We start from the raw sequence: 18,390 nt of genomic DNA on the forward strand, positions 1-18,390 counted from the left end.
AGCACATCGGCATTCTAAAGAATCCTAAAAGTTTATCCTTTCAAAGTCTTTGAAATTACTTGCCATATTTCTGGTTTTCATAAAAACAGTATTAAATTTGTGGAATTTAAAAAATAGCCAATATTCCATTTGTGCAAAAGAACATAAAGAACATATATGTAAAGTTCGGAGAGCAGGAACACTCATATGCTCACCACCTAGCTTGATAAATAGAACACGACCAAATCTTTAAAGCTCATGTGTGTCCCTCCCCCAGTCGCATCCCCCGCTGTCTTCCTATCCCAGGGTCACTGTTCATCTGAATTTGTGTTTACTACTCCCTAGCTCTCCTTTCTCATCTCACCATTAGGTGTCTATCACCAAACAATAGAAGTGGAATCATACCCTTTGTATTTTTCTGACTTGCTCTTCTTAACCAACTTTCTTTGTAAGATTGACCCTTGCTGATACACATAGCTCCAGTTCATTTATTTTCAACACTGGCTAGTTTTTGTTTTATAGTGAAAAAAAATTTTTTAATAAATGTATTTATTTATTTATTTGTTTATTTTATTGGCTGTGTTGGGTCTTTGTTGCTGTGCACAGGCTTTCTTTAGTTGCGGTGAGTGGGGGCTACTCTTTGTTGTAGTGTGCGGGCTCCTCATTGCCGTGGCTTCTCTTGTTGCAGATCACGGGCTCTAGGCACGTGGGCTTCAGTAGGTGCAGCACATGGGCTCAATAGTTGTGGCTCATGGGCTCTAAAGCGCAGGCTCAATAATTGTGGCGCACAGGCTTAGTTGCTCCTTGGCATGTGGGATCTTCCTGGAGCAGGGATCGAACCCGTGTCCTCCACATTGGCAGGTGCATTCTTCACCACTGCGCCACCTAGAGAGCCCGGATAGTGAAATTTTAAAACTCAGTGGACGGGTTGAACCGTAGATGAGATACACCTGGACAGAAGTAGTGAACACAAATAGTAATTTTAAGAAATTACCCAGAATGCTTCAAAAAGAGGTAAAGAGGAAAAAAATGAAAGGAAGGTTAAGAAGTGGAGAGGATGGAATGAGAAGTTCCAACAGAGGTCTAATGGGAATTCTAGAAGAAGAAAAAACAGAAAATGAGGGAGAATCAATACTCATAGAAATAATGGTTAAAATGTTCCAGACTTAATAAAAACCATAGATCCTTATATTCAGTCCTGAGCAGCTTAAGTTTATAGTCCACATCTAGTACAACATAGTAAAATTGGAAAACACCAAAACCAAAAAGAAAACCTTAAAATTAACTATGGAGAAAAAAATAACAGCAGTTGGAGAGTGGACTGTAGAAGACAAAACAGTGGAAGCTAGAAGACTATGGAATAATACCTTCAAAGTGCTGAGGAAAAACAGCTTTTCACTTAGAGTTCTTTACCCAAGTAAGCTATTTTTCAAGAGTGGTGGTAAAATATACTTTCAAAGACTTTGCAGAATGGATGTGTCTTAGAAAGACGTTGAACCAAGAAGAAAGGAGGATATAAAAAAAGTAATGGTGAATAAATTGGTGAATGTGGGTAAATCAGTTTTGACTGTATGAGATAATAATAATGACTGATTTTGCGAGTATAACACAAGGTAGAAGTAAAATGTTAGGTAAAAATAACAAGCCAAGAGGAAGATGATTTGTATGAAAAAGCGTTAAGATCTTTTATATTGTTTAGGAGAAGGGAATATGTGATTTTTAATTTAATTTGTTAAGGCTGGTATGCATATCTAAAATTTAGTAAAAGAATAGAAATAGAATATATAATTTCCAAGTCAAATCAATAGGGTTAGCTGGTGGGGAAATTGAAGGAAATTCAGTCCATTAGAACACAGGAACAGAGTGGACAGAGAGGTGGGGGAAGTAGCAAAGAAAAAAAACTTGTAAGTAGAAATAAAAGTGAATTAGTACACATCAGTAATAACAATTAATGTAAGTCATGTAAATCTGCCAGTTAAAAGACAAAGGACACTGAATTTTTCAGAAATCTAGTTATATGTTATTCACAAGAGACCAGAAAAACAGAATAGTGATCTAAGGAAATAGTAGTCAAAATAAAGATGCTGTATCTATTTGACACCAGACAATGTAGATTTTAGGGCAAAGGCATTATTAGAGATAAAGAATGACACTACATAATGATGAAAGTTTCAATCTACCAGTTAGATACAGTTCTAAAATAATATACATGAAATGACATGGTCTCAAAATATATAGAGCAAAAATTGATAGAATTGTAAGGAGAAATTGAGAGATCTACATTCATACTGGGAAATTTAAACAAACCTCTCCCATTAGTTAGTGAGCATATATGTGATTTGAACAGTACAAGTTTGATATAGTAGATATATATAGAACCATACATCTCCCAAATTAGAGAATACACATTTTCTTCAGGCACATGTAAAAACATTACTGAGTTGGCCAAAAAGTTCATTCAGGTTTTTCTGTAAGCTGTTAATGAACGAACTTTTTGGCCAAACCAGTAATAAGAACCATGAACTAGACCACAGAGAAGCAAATCTCATCAAATTCTACAAAGTCAGTATCATACAGACCACACCTTTTTATCCACATTGCAATGTAATTAAAAATAAGTAACAAAAAGATAACTTGAAAAGTTAAATATTCTTATGAATAATTTATGAATCAAAGAAAAACCATAATGGAAGTCAGAAAATACTTAGATGCAATCAACTTTTAAAACACTTTATATCAGACAAACCCAGATGGAGGTACATGCTACACCACACCTGACTCTCAAACTCTTTGAAACATTATGTATCAAAACTTAAAAGATAAAGCAGGACTTAGAAGTAAGATATTAGCTTTAAATGCATTCATTAGAAAAGAAGGAAACAATGATTTGCTCATTGTTTGCTTCAAATATTTAGAAAAAATAGAATAAATCCAAAGGAATAGAAGGAAGAAATAATAAAAAGAACAGATTTAGTGAAGTACGAAATAAAGAAAATAATCAGCACAATCAAAAATTGGTTTCTTGAAAACACTAATACAGTAGACAAACATGTATAGGACTGATCAAAAAAGAAAGAAAAATAAAAATATCTGGAATGATAATGAGAACATACTGTGAAAATTTTTATGCTAGTATATTTGAAAACTTAAAACAAAAAATTTTTCCTGAAAGGGCCAGGACTATCTAAGGTAATTTTCAAGCAAAAAGGAGAAGTAGGGCAAGGAGAGGGAAGACAGGTGTTCATTTTATCAGATTTTATGATACTGTAAAATTATAGTCATTAAAACAGCATGGTAAAGGCACAAGGCTGGGCAAATTAAGGAAACAGAGTACAGATCTTAAAAAGAGATTTGGATACATATGAAAACTTTATATGCGACTAAAGTAACATAAATTAGTTGGGGAAAGGATGAACTGTTCATTAAGTGGTACTGGAGAAATTGGCTAACCTTATGAATAAAAGATGAAAGTAGATCCATATTTCATAGCATACCAAAAATAAATCCTAAATAGATTAAAGAACCAAACGTGAAAAGCAAAATTGGAGAACTTTTAGAAGAAAATATAGGGAGATATCTTTATAAATCTGGGGTTGGAAAGAATTTATAAACAAGAAAGAGAAAGCACAAATCATAGAGGAAAAGAGTAAATATTTCAACTCAATACATTAACCAAGAAAGGATTGACATCCTACCAATGAGGTAACTCATAGCCACGAGTGTAATTCCACTTCCGTGTGTGTGTGTGTGTGTGTGTGTGTGTGTGTGTGTGTGTGTATAAATATATACATATATACAAATATATACATATTCCTTGAAGAAACTCTTACCTGTGTACACAAGAAGACACCTTTGTAATTACAAAGAAAACAATGGTAACAATCTAAATGTCCCTTTGGTATATTTATACATTGAAATATTTTATAAACATTACACGAATAAACTAGATTTATCTGTCTATTGAATGTTCCTTCATCCTAGTTTAATGTTTATGGTAGATGTTAATATTGTTGACCAAATATTCCCTTTCTTCTCCTGGGCACACAGCAAGTTAGCCTTTTCCCACTGCCTTTGAAGTTAGGTAAGGCCCTGTGACTTGCCTTAGTCAACAAAATGTGAGCAAAGTGATATGTGTGTTGCTTTGAGGGAGGAGTTTTAAGAGCCAGTGCCCAGTTCACTCTCTTCTCACTGCTGCTGTGTTTGAAGAAGCACATACCAATCAATACAAAGCTTCCGTCACTGGGTTTGCTGTGTGATGCAATGCTCAGAGCCACCTTGAAGATCATCATTGAATGCATGGTGTGGGTGAAAAATAAATGCGTGCTATTTAGGCACCTGGGAGAATGGAGGCTGTCTGTTACTGCAGCCTAAGCTACCTGCAGTGTGATTTTATGTTTCAGCTCAGTTTATTGTGCATCTTGTGCCACTTCCTTTAGTTCGCTCTTCCAAATCACAGAATACTTCCCCTTTTCTGTGAGATGGACGTACCATGGCTTAGCCTCTAAATATAGTCCTTTATCTCTTCTCCTTTCAGAGTCATAAGCAGGCTTTTCTCTAAGCCCCTTCTCTGCCAGGAAACTGTCCTCACAGGTTACTTCACCAGTGTTTTTGCTTGTCGCTTTGGAGTTAAGCTTCATAATCAAGGGATTCATGGCCAGAAAATCCATCCTCTCTCCCTTCCTCCTTCCCTTCCTCTCTCCTTTTTCTTGGATGGCTGTCTTCATCTGCAGAGAGCAAAGCAAGCAGTGAAGGTATATGAGATGAGGGAGCAAAACAAGTAGTGAAGGTAGATAAGGGCTCAAGTACAGGCATGCCCAACTTTGGAAAGTAAATGAATTGCTTAGAAGATGCATGGAAGATTATTTACTCCTCATCATTATAAAGTTAGAAATGTTTTGACATGATAGTAGTACTGTTCACCCTCTCTTTGCATAGAGTATATTATACTGAAAAGTACAGTATATGTCTAATAAGAACTTGTCTTTTTTTGAGTCCATTTTAAAATTATGTCAAATAAGCTACACATTTTGCATGTAAGTAGCTAAGGTTAATTGTAGATTTGGGTTAGATAACTTAAATGTCTGAAGAAAATCTCAGTGCTAGTAAATGCACAAAAAAGGTCCCAGTGGACTTAAAAGGCTCTCACCTTTTATCATTCTCTTCTCAGTGTTTAGAGAGAATCTACATCATTTTGGGACAGCTGTCATTTTGTGGAAACCCTAGACTTTGGTAAATAAACAAGTTGATGTGGACTTGAGGGATACAGAGAGACAGAGTCAAAAGGGAGCTGGTGTTTCAAAATGTAGCAATTCATGAACAAAGAGATGAGCATATGTCTTGAATTGCTCAGAATAGTATACAAAAAAAAAAAAAAAGGGAAACGAATCATGGCTGAGGGCAACTGTATATTCTGAAAAGGGATTGGTACCATGTCCTGGATTGTTTTCCTGCTTTATGAATTCTAAAATTCTGAATCTATATATATCAGGCTTCTTTAAGCAAATTTACTACATTTGTTAAGTGTAATAAATATGTACAGTTTAGAGAATACTAATAAAACAAGTGCCTGTGTACCTATCGCCTCACTTGAGAATAGAACAAGACCAGAAGTTTTGAAGTCCCTCCAGGATTTCATCTTGGAAATGAAATCAATTAATGTTTAGAAACATTGGTGGGGGTCCTCCAAGATTTCATCTCCCTCTTTCTCATACAAATGATCATGAATTTTTGTGTAATAATTCCCTGGATTTCCTTTATAGTTTTACATTTATATATGTATCCCTAAACAAATTGTGTTTTCAGTTTTGCCTCTTTAAAAAACTTTGTATAAATGAACTCATACGTGATGTTTTTCTGTGTCTTTGCTTTTCTCACTCAACGTTGTGTTTTGAGTAACCAATTTGGATATAGCTGTATTTAATCTCAACTACTATGTGGTTTCCCATTGTAGTAATATTTCACAATGTATTTATCCGTTCTGTGTTTTATGGGGTATCATGTTTCTTTATAATAAAATTCTTTAGGGTTAATTGCTACATGTGGTTTGGTTTGTTCCAGCCTTAGGTTCAACTTTTTAAAAAGCTGTTTGGCATGGAAAATGTGTTTGTATCTTGAGATAATCAAGATAATCTAATTTCTGTTTTATCGTTGATAGTAATTAATTTTGTTCATAGCACACTGTTGGGATATATTTGGTTTCTTTATCTCGATGCTGAATCTTGTGTTGGATTCACAGTTCCCATGGAGAACGTTGCAACAATTGCTGATTGTGCCAGTGTGATTGAAGGAGTCAGTCGGAGCCGAAATGCCTTGCTGAATGGGGACACCAAGAATTATGATTGGGATTCTGGCTATACGTGTCATCAGCTAGGAAGTGGAGCCATTGTGGTTCAGCTGGCACAGCCATACATGATTGGGTCAATACGGTAAGAAGATCCCCTTTCATTCATTACTTTTAAAATGGAAGACACATGTGCAAATTGTGTTTTGGTACACTGATGATCCCAGTAACTTCAGTGAAGATGCTCTTCTGTTCTTTGCTTTAAATAGTAAGAGGAGGGGAGGAAAGGGAGGGACAAAGATATACAGGTGCGTGTTTGGATTTTCTTCTGGGGAGATGCACCAAATTTAGGCTTGTGGATGAACTAGATTAGATTTGTGGAGGGAGGGGACTAGGGCCTCTCCCTGGATACGGCACAAGTCTCAGTTTGTACTGGTTAGGGACTTATAGGATAGTGTCAAAAGAGGTTATATAGAATCAAAAATCATTTTCAACTCTAATAAATGACTTTATATATGAACCAAACAGATCTGAATATGAAACCTGATTCTAAAAGATCTTTTTCATAATCTTCATGTCTGGGTTTTGATTGTTGTGTTCATTTTGTTTTGTTTTGTTTTGTTTTGCCTTAATAAGGGAACTTTAACCCAATATTGCTTGATTTGTAGGATCATATAATTTTAAAATGTGAAACTGGTGACATCCCACAGAGGATAAATTCAAGAGAGCCATCTGGGTCTTGAATAGGCTGCCTTTTTTTTTTTTTTAAGGTTCTAAGAAGGTCTCTGAAAGACTAATGTTTGTGTGTGTGTGTATATGTATGTATATATATATTTTAACATAAGATATTTTACATTATATCTTGGCCTACCAGAGGTAGAGATGTTGGTGAGACATGCCTGCCTTCCCCACATCATGCTCCACCACATTTGCCTTACCATTTCCTGTTCTTATTTTAAAGTTAGTATGTGTAAAGAAAGAAAGAGCACAAAAAATAAGGTACTACGATTCTAATAGGCAGAGGTTTATTGATGTTTATGATAACCTCTGCTAATAACTACAGAGGTTAATGCTGCTTGTCGGTTCCCTGGGGTACCCTGACAAGTGTTGCTGGATTTTTTTTTTTTTTTTGGAGAATTCAGACTTTCGGCTTCTTCATTGAAATTGTCAACCTCTTTTCATAAAGGACCACATACAGGCTGAGTACCACAGGCAACAAATCGCAGATAGAGAAGCCTTGAATTCATACAGGCCAGACAACTCACTCTGTGCTTAGGAAGGGGAAGGACACAAGCCACAGTCAGTCTGGACAGGCTAGCAGTACCAATAAACTTCCATCAGAGAGCAGACAACACCCCCTCCTTCCTTTTTCTCAGCTGTGTATATTAAGTAAAGTAATCATAAGCCATCTATTTAATGTCATTCTGAATCTTTGTCATAAATGATGTGAAACTTATCTGAATATTTCCCATTACAATCTTTTCCTCTTCACTTTAAAACTCTGAAAAACAGTTGTCCTTCTCTTGTCTTATAGTCTGCACAATTTCTTGAAGATTACCAATCGTGTCTCTGAGATTACATCTGCAATTTCTTTCAGCAGGCTTGGTGTGTAACTCATCTGAGCAGGAGACTTGAAATCATTTAAATTGACTAGATACTCTCTTTCTTTCACTTCACCTATTTGGGGCTTCAATTTTCTCTTTATTATGTTTGTTCTGCCATTTCTAATTTGAAGACCAGTCTTCTTGCCAATGAAGATAGAAGCAAACTGGCAGCTTAACAACTCTGCCCACTCTCTTTTAATGTTCCCTGTATTTTATATGCTTACCTGGCACCCCACCTAACAACGGTCCATGTACATCTCAAAGCAATATGTCAGAAATGGAATTCCACTATTCTCCCCTTTCCCTGCTCAAGTTGCCTCACACTGTGATTTCCTCATCTCATTTAGTGGTACCGCCCGCCTATCCATTCATCCATCCATCCATCCATCCATCCATCCATCCATCCATCCACTGAGCCAAAAACATGGGAATCTTCCTTAATTCCTTCCTTTCCCTCACTTCTCGCACTGAACCAGTCAGCTGTCAACACCAGCTCCTACAGATCTCACAAATCCTTTCTCTCTTCCCCATCCCCGCTGCCATCACCACAGTTGCACCTTTGTAGTTTCTTTTCTCTCCCGGGCTCTTCTTTCCCCACCTGAAACCATCTCCTACACTGTTACCACAGATCTGATGTGGTCATGCCCCTTCTTGGATTCATGGCTACTGTTTGCCTTCAGGAGAGAGTTCAGACAAAGGCATTAAGAACATGTGACTTGCTTCTGTCTGTACAGCCTTATCTCCTGCCTCTCTACGCACCCGTACACGTACTGTCTCAGCCTATCCAGCTATTTGCAGTTTTGCACGTGTCACCTTTCTCTTATCCCATGCCTTCAACTCTTTGAACATGCTGTTCTCATTGCAAGTGTGTCTCACTACCTTCTCAGCACCCCTTTTGCCCTGGCTCTTATAACCCCTTCAAGACTTCACTCCTCTGAGAATGCTTCCCTAACCTTTTCTCATTTCCTGGGCTGATTTAGACATCCTTATTCAATGATTCTGTGCATTCTGTATGTAGTTCTTCCCAGAGCATTTTGTAATTCCTTCCAGAGTCATGTTTGTATTATAATTGTTTACTTGCTGCCTCCTCCCAACTTCACCTGATATATAAAGCCTGTGGCAACTTGGAATAAGTGTTCCTTGACAGATTGAATGTGCAAATGAGGTAGTCTATCAAGATAAAGGGGAAATTATAGCAAGTATAGTGGGAGATCTAGAATTTTAGATCCAGCAGGGACCTCATGAGGTCGTTGCCAAGGTGACAACTCAGAGAGAGACAAATAGGCTTTTCATGTGGTAAGGCTACCTTGGCCTCTGGCTCTACTCAGAGAATCAGAGATGTTGAATCTGACTCCAGAAAAAAAGGTGTCACTGGAGCTTAAGAGAGATGAGACAGAACAGTCCCATTTGGTTTTCTTTAAATGTGGAATGGAAATGGATCTCCCAAGCAATTTTTCTTCTCCTTGCTCAGAGCGGGTGATGAGCACGAGCATGGCCAAAGGCAGAACTGTGCAGCTCAGCGCTGTGCGAGGCCTCCGCCTTCCTCGAGCCCAGCCGTTGCTTTTGCAGTGAGAAAATCCATGCAATTGAAGCCCCATGTAACTGGCTGAACACTCAGAGAGACACGTCTCTATGAAACTAGCATTATGTTGTCGGGAACTGCATTTGCCTCTTGTGTGACATTATCAGGAAGAAAGGGAGGGGATTTCTTAGCCGCCAGTGCCTGTGGGCGATGCTGGCAGGCCATGGTGAGCAGCAGCTGATGTGCCCAGATAGATGTTTATTGATAGGAAACTAGATCAGTGGCACCTCGTCACGGGAATGGGTAATTGGCAAATGACAGGTTGATTAGTCAGTGACATTTGACCCATGGCCTCTATTGCTTGTGATGAATCACTTGCTTTCCTAGTCACTGTATCCAAAGAAGCCCAGTGATTGTGAATCAACACCTAGAGGGAAAGCATAACAGAGCTGAGTGACTAACATTTTCTCCATCTAAGAGGGGGAGATCTGGCAATCCTGGAGGCTCTTCCTTTGGGAACCAATCACAAGGTACACTGACTTTAAAATTTTAGGTTTCTTCTAAAAATGGAACTACCATATGACCCAGCGATCCCACTACTGGGCATATACCCAGAGAAAACCATAATCCAAAAAGATACATGTACCACAATGCTCATTGCAGCACTATTTACAATAGCCAGGACATGGAAACAACCTAAATGCCCATCAACAGATGAATGGATAAAGAAGATGTGGCACATATATACAATGGAATATTACTCAGCCATAAAAAGGAATGAAATTGAGTTATTTGTAATGAGGTGGATAGACCTAGAGACTGTCATACAGAGCAAAGCAAGCCAGAAAGAGAAAAACAGATACCATATGCTAACTCATATATATGGAATCTAAAAAAATGGTACTGATGAACCCAGTGACAGGGCAAGAATAAAGATGCAGATGTAGAGAACGGACTGGAGGGCACGGGGTTGTGGGGGGGCAAAGGGGAAGCTGGGACAAAGTGAGAGAGTAGCAAAAACATATATACACTACCAAATGTAAAATAGCTAGTGGGAAGTTGCTGCATAATACAGGGAGATAAACTGGATGATGGGTGATAACTTAGAGGGCCAGGACAGGGAGGGTGGGAGGGAGTTGTGGGAGGGAGGGGATGTGGGGATATATGAATAAATACAGCTGATTCACTTTGGTGTACCTCAAAAACTGGCACAAGAGTGTGAAGCAATTATATTCCAATAAGGAGCTTTTTTTTAAAAAAAGAAATACAAGTGACAACAGTGGTTATCACTGTTGTTGAGTGACTAGAGAAGAATGAGGGTGGCATCTGGGGAGTAGATGATGTTCTGGTATTGTTTCAGGTTATGGTCATATGGATATTCACTTTTTTGTTTGTTTTTATTTTTTATTTTTATTTTTTTATTTTTTTGGGGGTACACCAAGTTCAATCATCTGTTTTTATACACATATCCCCGTATTCCCTCCCTTCCTTGACTCCCCCCCCCTCGAGTCCCCCCCACCCTCCCCGCCCCAGTCCTCTAAGGCATCTTCCATCCTCGAGTTGGACTCCCTTTGTTATACAACAACTTCCCACTGACTATCTGTTTTACACTTGGTAGTATATATATGTCTGTGCTACTCTCTCGCTTCGTCTGTTTCCCCTTCACCCCTGCCCCCTCCCATACCTCGAGTTCTCCAGTCCATTCTCTGTATCTGCGTCCTTGTTCTTGTCACTGAGTTCATCAGTACCATTTTTAGATTGCGTATATGTGAGTTAGCATACAATATTTGTCCTTCTGTTTCTGACTTACTTCACTCTGTATGACAGATTGTAGTTCTATCCACCTCATGACATATAGCTCCATCTCATCCCTTTTTATAGCTGAGTAATATTCCATTGTGTATATATGCCACATCTTCTTTATCCATTCGTTTGTTGATGGGCATTTAGGTTGCTTCCATGTCCTGGCTATTGTAAATAGTGCTGCAATAAACATTATGGTACATGTTTCTTTTGGGATTATGGTTTTCTTTGGGTATATGCCCAGTAGTGGGATTACTGGATCATATGGTAGTTCTATTTGTAGTTTTTTAAGGAACCTCCAAATTGTTTTCCATAGTGGCTGTACCAACTTACATTCCCACCAACAGTGCAGGAGAGTTCCCTTTTCTCCACACCCTCTCCAACATTTCTGATTTCTAGACTTTGTGATGATGGCCATTCTGATTGGTGTGAGGTGATACCTCATTGTGACTTTGACTTGCATTTCTCTGATGATTAGTGATGTTGAGCATCTTTTCATGTGTTTGTTGGCCATCTGTAGGTCTTCTTTGGAGAAATGTCTGTTTAGGTCTTCTGCCCATTTGTGGATTGGGTTATTTGCTTTTTTGGTGTTAAGCTTCATGAGCTGCTTGTATATTTTGGAGGTTAATCCTTTGTCCGTTGTTTCATAGGCAATTATTTTTTCCCATTCTGAGGGTTGCCTTTTAACTTGTTTATGGTTTCTTTTGCTGTGCAAAAGCTTTGAAGTTTCATGAGGTCCCATTTGTTTATTCTTGATTTTATTTCCATGATTCTAGGAGGTGGGTCAAAAAAGGATGTTGCTTTGATGTATATCATAGAGTGTTCTGCCTATGTTTTCCTCTAGGAGTTTTATAGTGTCTGGCCTTCCATGTAGGTCTTTAATCCATTTGGAGTTGATTTTTGTGTATGGTGTTAGGAAGTGTTCTAATTTCATTCTTTTACATGTTGCTGTCCAATTTTCCCAGCACCACTTATTGAAGAGGCTGTCTTTTTTCCATTGTATACTCGTGCCTCCTTTGTCAAAGATAAGGTGCCCATATGTGTTTGGGCTTAATTGTGAGTTCTCTATTCTATTCCATTGGTCTTCCTTTCTATTTTTGTGCCAGTACCATACTGTCTTGATCACTATGGCCTTGTAGTATAGTTTGAAGTCAGGAAGCCTGATTCCACCAACTCCATTTTTCCTTCTCAAGATTGCTTTGGCTATTCGGGGTCTTTTGCGTTTCCATACAAATCGTAAGATTTCTTGCTCTAGTTCTGTGAAAAATGCCACTGCTAATTTGATCGGGCTTGCATTGAATCTGTAAATTGCTTTGGGTAGTACAGACATTTTCACGATGTTGATTCTTCCAATCCAGGAACATGGTATGTCCCTCCACCTGTTTGTGTCGTCTTTGATTTCTTTCATCAGTGTCTTAAAGTTTTCTGCATACAGATCTTTTGCCTCCTTAGGCAGGTTTATTCCTAGGTATTTCATTCTTTTGGTTGCAATGGTGAATGGGAGAGTTTCCTTAATTTCTCTTTCTGCTCTTCCGTTGTTAGTGTATAGGAATGCAAGAGATTTCTGTGCATTAATTTTGTATCCTGCTACTTTACTAAACTCATCAATGAGTGCTAGCAGTTTTCTGGTAGAGTCTTTAGGGTTTTCTATATATAATATCATGTCATCTGTAAAGAGTGACAATTTTACTTCTTTTTTTCCAATTTGTATTCCTTTTATTTCTTTTTCTTCTGTGATTGCTGTGGCTAAAACTTCCAAAACTATGTTGAATAATAATGGTGAGAGTGGACACCCTTGTCTTGTTCCTGTTCTTAGAGGAAATTCTTTCAGTTTTTCTCCATTGAGAACGATGTTGGCTTTTGGTTTTTCATATATGGCTTTTATTATGTTGAGGTAATTTCCTTCTATGCCCATTTGCTGGAGAGCTTTTATCATAAATGGATGTTGAACTTTGTCAAAAGCTTTTTCTGCATCTATGGAGATGATCATATGGTTTTTATCCTTCAATTTGTTGATATGATGTATCACGTGGATTGATTTGCGTATATTGAAGAATCCTTGCATCCCAGGGATAAACCCCACTTGATCATGGTAGATGATTTTTTTAATGTGCTGTTGGAGTCTGTTAGCTAGTATTTTGTTGAGGATTTTTGCATCTATATTCATCAGTGATATTGGTCTATAGTTTTCTTTTTTTGTGACATCTTTGCCTGGTTTTGGGATCAGGGTGATGGTAGCCTCGTAGAATGAGTTTGGGAGTGTTCCGCCTTCTGCAATATTTCGGAAGAGTTTGAGAAGGATAGGTGTTAACTCTTCTTGAAATGTTTGATAGAATTCACCTGTGAATCCATCTGGTCCTGGGCTTTTGTGTGTTGGGAGATTTTTAATCACTGCCTCAATTTCCGTACTTGTGATTGGTCTGTTCCTGGTTTCTATTTCTTCCTGGTTCAGTCTTGGAAGATTGTATTTTTCTAAGAATGTATCCATTTCTTCCAGGTTATCCAATTGATTGGCATATAGTTGCTTGTAGTAGTCTCTCATGATGTTTTGTATTTGTGAGGTGTCCGTTGTTACTTCTCCTTTTTCATTTCTAATTCTGTTGATTTGCATCTTCTCCCTTTTTTTCTTGATGAGTCTGGCTAATGGTTTATCAATTTTGTTAATCTTCTCAAAGAACCAGCTTTTCGTTTTATTTATTTTTCTTATGGTTTCTTTCCTTTCTTTTTCATTTATTTCTGCTCTGATCTTTATGATTTCTTTCCTTCTGCTCACTTTGGGGTTTCTGTGTTCTTCTTTCACTAGTTGTTTGAGGTGTAAGGTTAGGTTGTTTATTCGATCATTTTCTTGTTTCTTAAGGTAGGACTGTATTGCTATAAACTTCCCTCTTAGAACTGCTTTTGCTGCATCCCATAGGTTTTGGGTTGTTGTGTTTTCGTTGTCATTTGTTTCTAGATATTTTTTGATTTCCTCTTTGATTTCTTTAGTGATTCCTTGGTTGTTTAAGAGTGAATTGTTTAGCCTCCATGTGTTTGTATTTTTTGCTGTTTTTTTCCTGTAATTGATATCTAGTCTCATGGCGTTGTGGTCTGAGAAGATGCTTGATATGATTTCAATTTTCTTGAATTTGCCGAGGTTTGATTTGTGACCCAAGATGTGATCTATCCTGGAAAATGTTCCGTGTGCACTTGAGAAGAAAGTGTAGTCTGTCGTTTTTGGATGGAATGTCCTATAAATATCAATGAAGTCGAGATGGTCTAATGTGTCATTTAAAGCTTGTGTGTCTTTGTTTATTTTTTGTTTGGATGATCTGTCCATTGATGTAAGTGGGGTGTTCAAGTCTCCCACTATTATTGTGTTACTGTCGATGTCCCCTTTTATAGCTGTTAGCATTTGCCTTATGTATTGAGGTGCTCCTATATTGGGGGCATAGATATTTACCATTGTGATATGTTCTTCTTGAATGGATCCCTTGATCATTGTGTAGTGTCCTTCCTTGTCTCTTTTAATAGACTTTACTTTCAAGTCTAATTTGTCTGATATGAGTATTGCTACTCCAGCTTTCTTTGGACTTCCATTTGCATGGAATAACTTTTTCCATCCCTTTTCTTTCAGTCTATATGTATCCCTTGGTCTGAAGTGGGTTTCTTGTAGGCAGCATATAGAAGGGTCTTGTTTTTGTATCCATTCAGCCAGTCTGTGTCTTTTGGTTGGAGCATTTAATCCATTTACATTTAAAGTGATTATTGAGATGTGTGTTCCCATTACCATTTTCTTAATTATTTTGGGTTTGTATTTGTAGGTGTTTTCCTTTTCTTGTGTTTCCTACTTAGAGAAGTTCCTTTAGCACTTGTTGTAAGGCTGGTTTGGTGGTGCTGAATTCTCTTCACTTTTGCTTGTGTGTAAAGCTTTTGATTTCTCCCTCAAATCTGAATGAGATTCTTGCTGGGTAGAGTATTCTTGGCTGTAGGTTTCTCTCTTTCAGGACTTTCAGTATATCCTGCCATTCCCTTCTGGCCTGCAGAGTTTCTGTAGAAAGGTCAGCTGTTATCCTGATGGGTTTTCCCTTATATGTTGTTTGTTGCTTTTCTCTTGCTGCTTTTAATATGTTTTCTTTGTGTTTAATTGTCGTTAGTTTGATTAATATGTGTCTTGGTGTATTTCTCCTTGGGTTTATTCTGTATGGGACTCTCTGTGCTTCTTGGACTTGGTTAATTATTTCCTTTCCCATGTTGGGGAAGTTTTCCACTATAACCTCTTCAAATATTTTCTCAGACCCTTTCTTGTTTTCTTCTTCTTCTGGGATGGCTGTTATTCGAATGTTGGTACGTTTAAGGTTATCACTGAGGTCTCTGAGACTGTCTTCTAATCTTTTTATTCTTTTTTCTTTTTCCTGCTCTGTGGCGTTTATTTCCCCCATTCTATCTTCCAACTCACTTATTCGTTCTTCTGCCTCAGTCATTCTGCTGGTTAGAGCATCTAGAGTATTTTTAATTTCAGTTATTTTGTTATCCATTGCTGTTTGTTTTTCTGAGTTCTTATGAACTGTTTCTTGTACTTTCTCTATTTTGTTATCGAGATTTTGTATCATTTTTACTGTCATTACTCTAAATTCTTTTTCAGGCATTTTTCCTATTTCCTCTTCATTTATTTGGTCTTGTGGGTTTTTTTCCTGCTCCTTTGCCTGCATGGTGTTTCTTTGTTTCCTCATGGTTGTCCAAACTTTTGGGGTTACTTGTCCTGGCGATAGAGGTGTTTATAGAAGACTGTCCAAGCCTCAGACTAATGTCCAAGTATTGGATTAAGCGAATATTAAGTCTAGGAACACATACATATATAAGACACACAGTTACTGAATCCGTTAAGACATAAGGCTCTAGAAAGACCTGACAGAACCCCAGTGTGCTATCAGATATTCAAAGAGAAACCCAACAGAAATTGACAACTGAAACAGAACAAATCAGAGACAAAAGCAAAAGCAAACAAACAACAAATAACACCCTACACCTACAAACATCAATCCAGGTAGATTTTGTAAGCTAGGATCAAATATAGAAAAGAGCTGGAGTACCACCAGAGAGAATGGAGATTCTCAGAATGTAATTAGACAACTGTACTAAGAACTAAGATAAAGACAAAAGCCTAATATTAAATACCAAGGCAGTGCGTCATCTGGAGAATAGAGCAAGGAGTCTGAGCAGACTGCTAGTGTTGCTTATACGTATGTTAAGATAAAATAAACTTAAAAAGGCTGGAAGAAAGGGGAACAGAAGAGCGTACTGTGGTTGGAAATATGCAAATAAAAAGAAAGGAATAGAAATGTATAAAAAATAGGGATGAAAGGAAAGTATGAGAGATATTTTGTCCGTACTACCAAAAACTTAGCTAGATATAGAAGTATATAAAAAGGCAAAAAAAAAAAAGAATAAATATATCATTACAAAATTACGTTATAAAACTTGTAGATCCCTTAGTGCTAAGATCGTATTTAATAAATCAAAAAAAAAAAAAAGAATAAAAAATATCATTAAAAAATTATGTTATAAAACTTGTAGATCCCTTAGGGCTAAGATCATATTTAATAAATCCAAAAAAAAAAAAGAGAGAGAGAGAAAGAAAAAAAAAAAAATCCAGAACTGATCCCAGAATGGACCAGTTCAATAGGGATTGATACTACTATTTCTGTTTCCTTAGCGTCTCAGCTGTAAGTGTCCTTCTCCTTGCCTTGGGTTTGTTTTTTTTTTTTTGCATTATTCTGTGACCAGCAGAGGTTCCTTTATTGTTTGTCTGTAAGCGTCGGTGTGTGGGGAGGGAGAGGGTACAATAGTGGCTCCTTCTCCTGGGAGTGAGTGAGCAGTGGCGCACTGTTGTTTCAGTCAGGCTTGGAGGTGCCTGTTGCAGAGGGCGCTGGTGGCTCAGGCGTAAACAGAAAATCTTAGAGTTGGGCCTCTCTCAGGGTTTTTTTCTTATTGATGCTGCTTTTTTTTTTCTCTCGGCAGCCTCCCTGCTGCTGGCGTTGCAAGGGGTTTTAATCTAGCCCTGTCTGAGTGCCTGAGGGTGCTTGTTATCCCTGAGCGCCTTAGGTGGCCCGCAGGGCGCCTCTCCACTGCCTGCTGCAGAGGCCCTGAAACAGAGGGAGAGGCTATGCGCGCGGCTCCCCCCTGCCCGTGAGCCTGCAGCCTCCAGCCGCCATCATGGCCGGGCAGCTCTCAGGGACGGGCACTCCTCTCCGCGGACCTCCTCCCTCCTGTGCTCTCGGTCGGTCACCCTACCGGCAACAATGTTTCTCACCCTGAACCAGCTCTCCAGTTCCCACGCTCCCGCTCCTGGACCCTCCGTTCAGCCGGGGATCATTGTCTCGGTCCGGGAACGCTGAGCTGCGCTGCGGACCCTCCGTATGTTTCTCACTCCCTCCCGTCTGCCACAGCTCCGCCGCTTCCCCCTCTTTGAGCCCTCGTAGATGCCTCCCTACCGGCTATGTCGGGCTCCCCGCAGCCCTTTCTGGTGTCCGAGGCCGTCTGCTGGTGTTCAGCTGGTTCTCTGTGGGAATGACTGCGTCCTTCCGTGCATTCCCAATGCATCTGTGGAGAGGGATGCACTCCACGTCTCTCTACTTCGCCGCCATCTTTTTCCTCCCATTTTTCATAATTCTTAACTATATATAGCATTTTACAATAATAAAAAAATTTTAAAGAAAAAATATTTCAGGTTTCTTTGTAGATGGTGAACACAGAGGCAGATGTCTCAAACATGAATTATCTTGATCACTGCATTCTTTATTCCTAAGAGAGGACAGAATTATTGCGTGGATAAGATTGCTTTTGTCTGTCTGTTTTCGTCCACATGAACCATTTCTTCCTTTCCTGAGCATCTCCCCTGTAGCTGGCTAGGCAAGCAGAGCTTCTTTGTTGACAGACAGTGCCCACAGCTAACCACAGTCAGTGGGAGCCTAATCCTGCTAGTGCGTCTGGTACAATAAGTACCCTTGTGGATCCTGGAAAGGCTGACCTTGAAACCTGATCTCTGACCATCTCCTCCTTCCCTCATTTTCTGTCATTCACTCAACATTTATTGAGTCTTTTACTGCGTGCCATGCACTGTTCTAAACCCTGGGGATACAGCACTGAATACAGAAAACAAACATCAGTCCTCTCACAGAATTGCCATTCTTGTTGGGGAAGGAGGGCAGTGGTGGATAACCAGT

General features: G+C 38.6%; 1 protein-coding gene across 4 annotated transcripts in view; it reads left to right on the top strand.

The window, feature by feature from the left end:
* BTBD9 (BTB domain containing 9) overlaps positions 1–18,390 on the top strand; it is a 404,849-nt gene that overhangs the window by 287,998 nt on the left and 98,461 nt on the right. For all 4 annotated transcript variants that reach the window (XM_057698346.1, XM_057698348.1, XM_057698345.1 and 1 more), the window contains one exon: positions 6,215–6,404. In XM_057698346.1, coding sequence (XP_057554329.1) covers positions 6,215–6,404 — 190 coding nt within the window. The remainder of the gene's footprint in view (positions 1–6,214; positions 6,405–18,390) is intronic.

The sequence above is a fragment of the Hippopotamus amphibius genome, chromosome 11 (genome assembly GCF_030028045.1).
Source record: "Hippopotamus amphibius kiboko isolate mHipAmp2 chromosome 11, mHipAmp2.hap2, whole genome shotgun sequence".
Lineage (NCBI taxonomy): Eukaryota > Metazoa > Chordata > Mammalia > Artiodactyla > Hippopotamidae > Hippopotamus > Hippopotamus amphibius.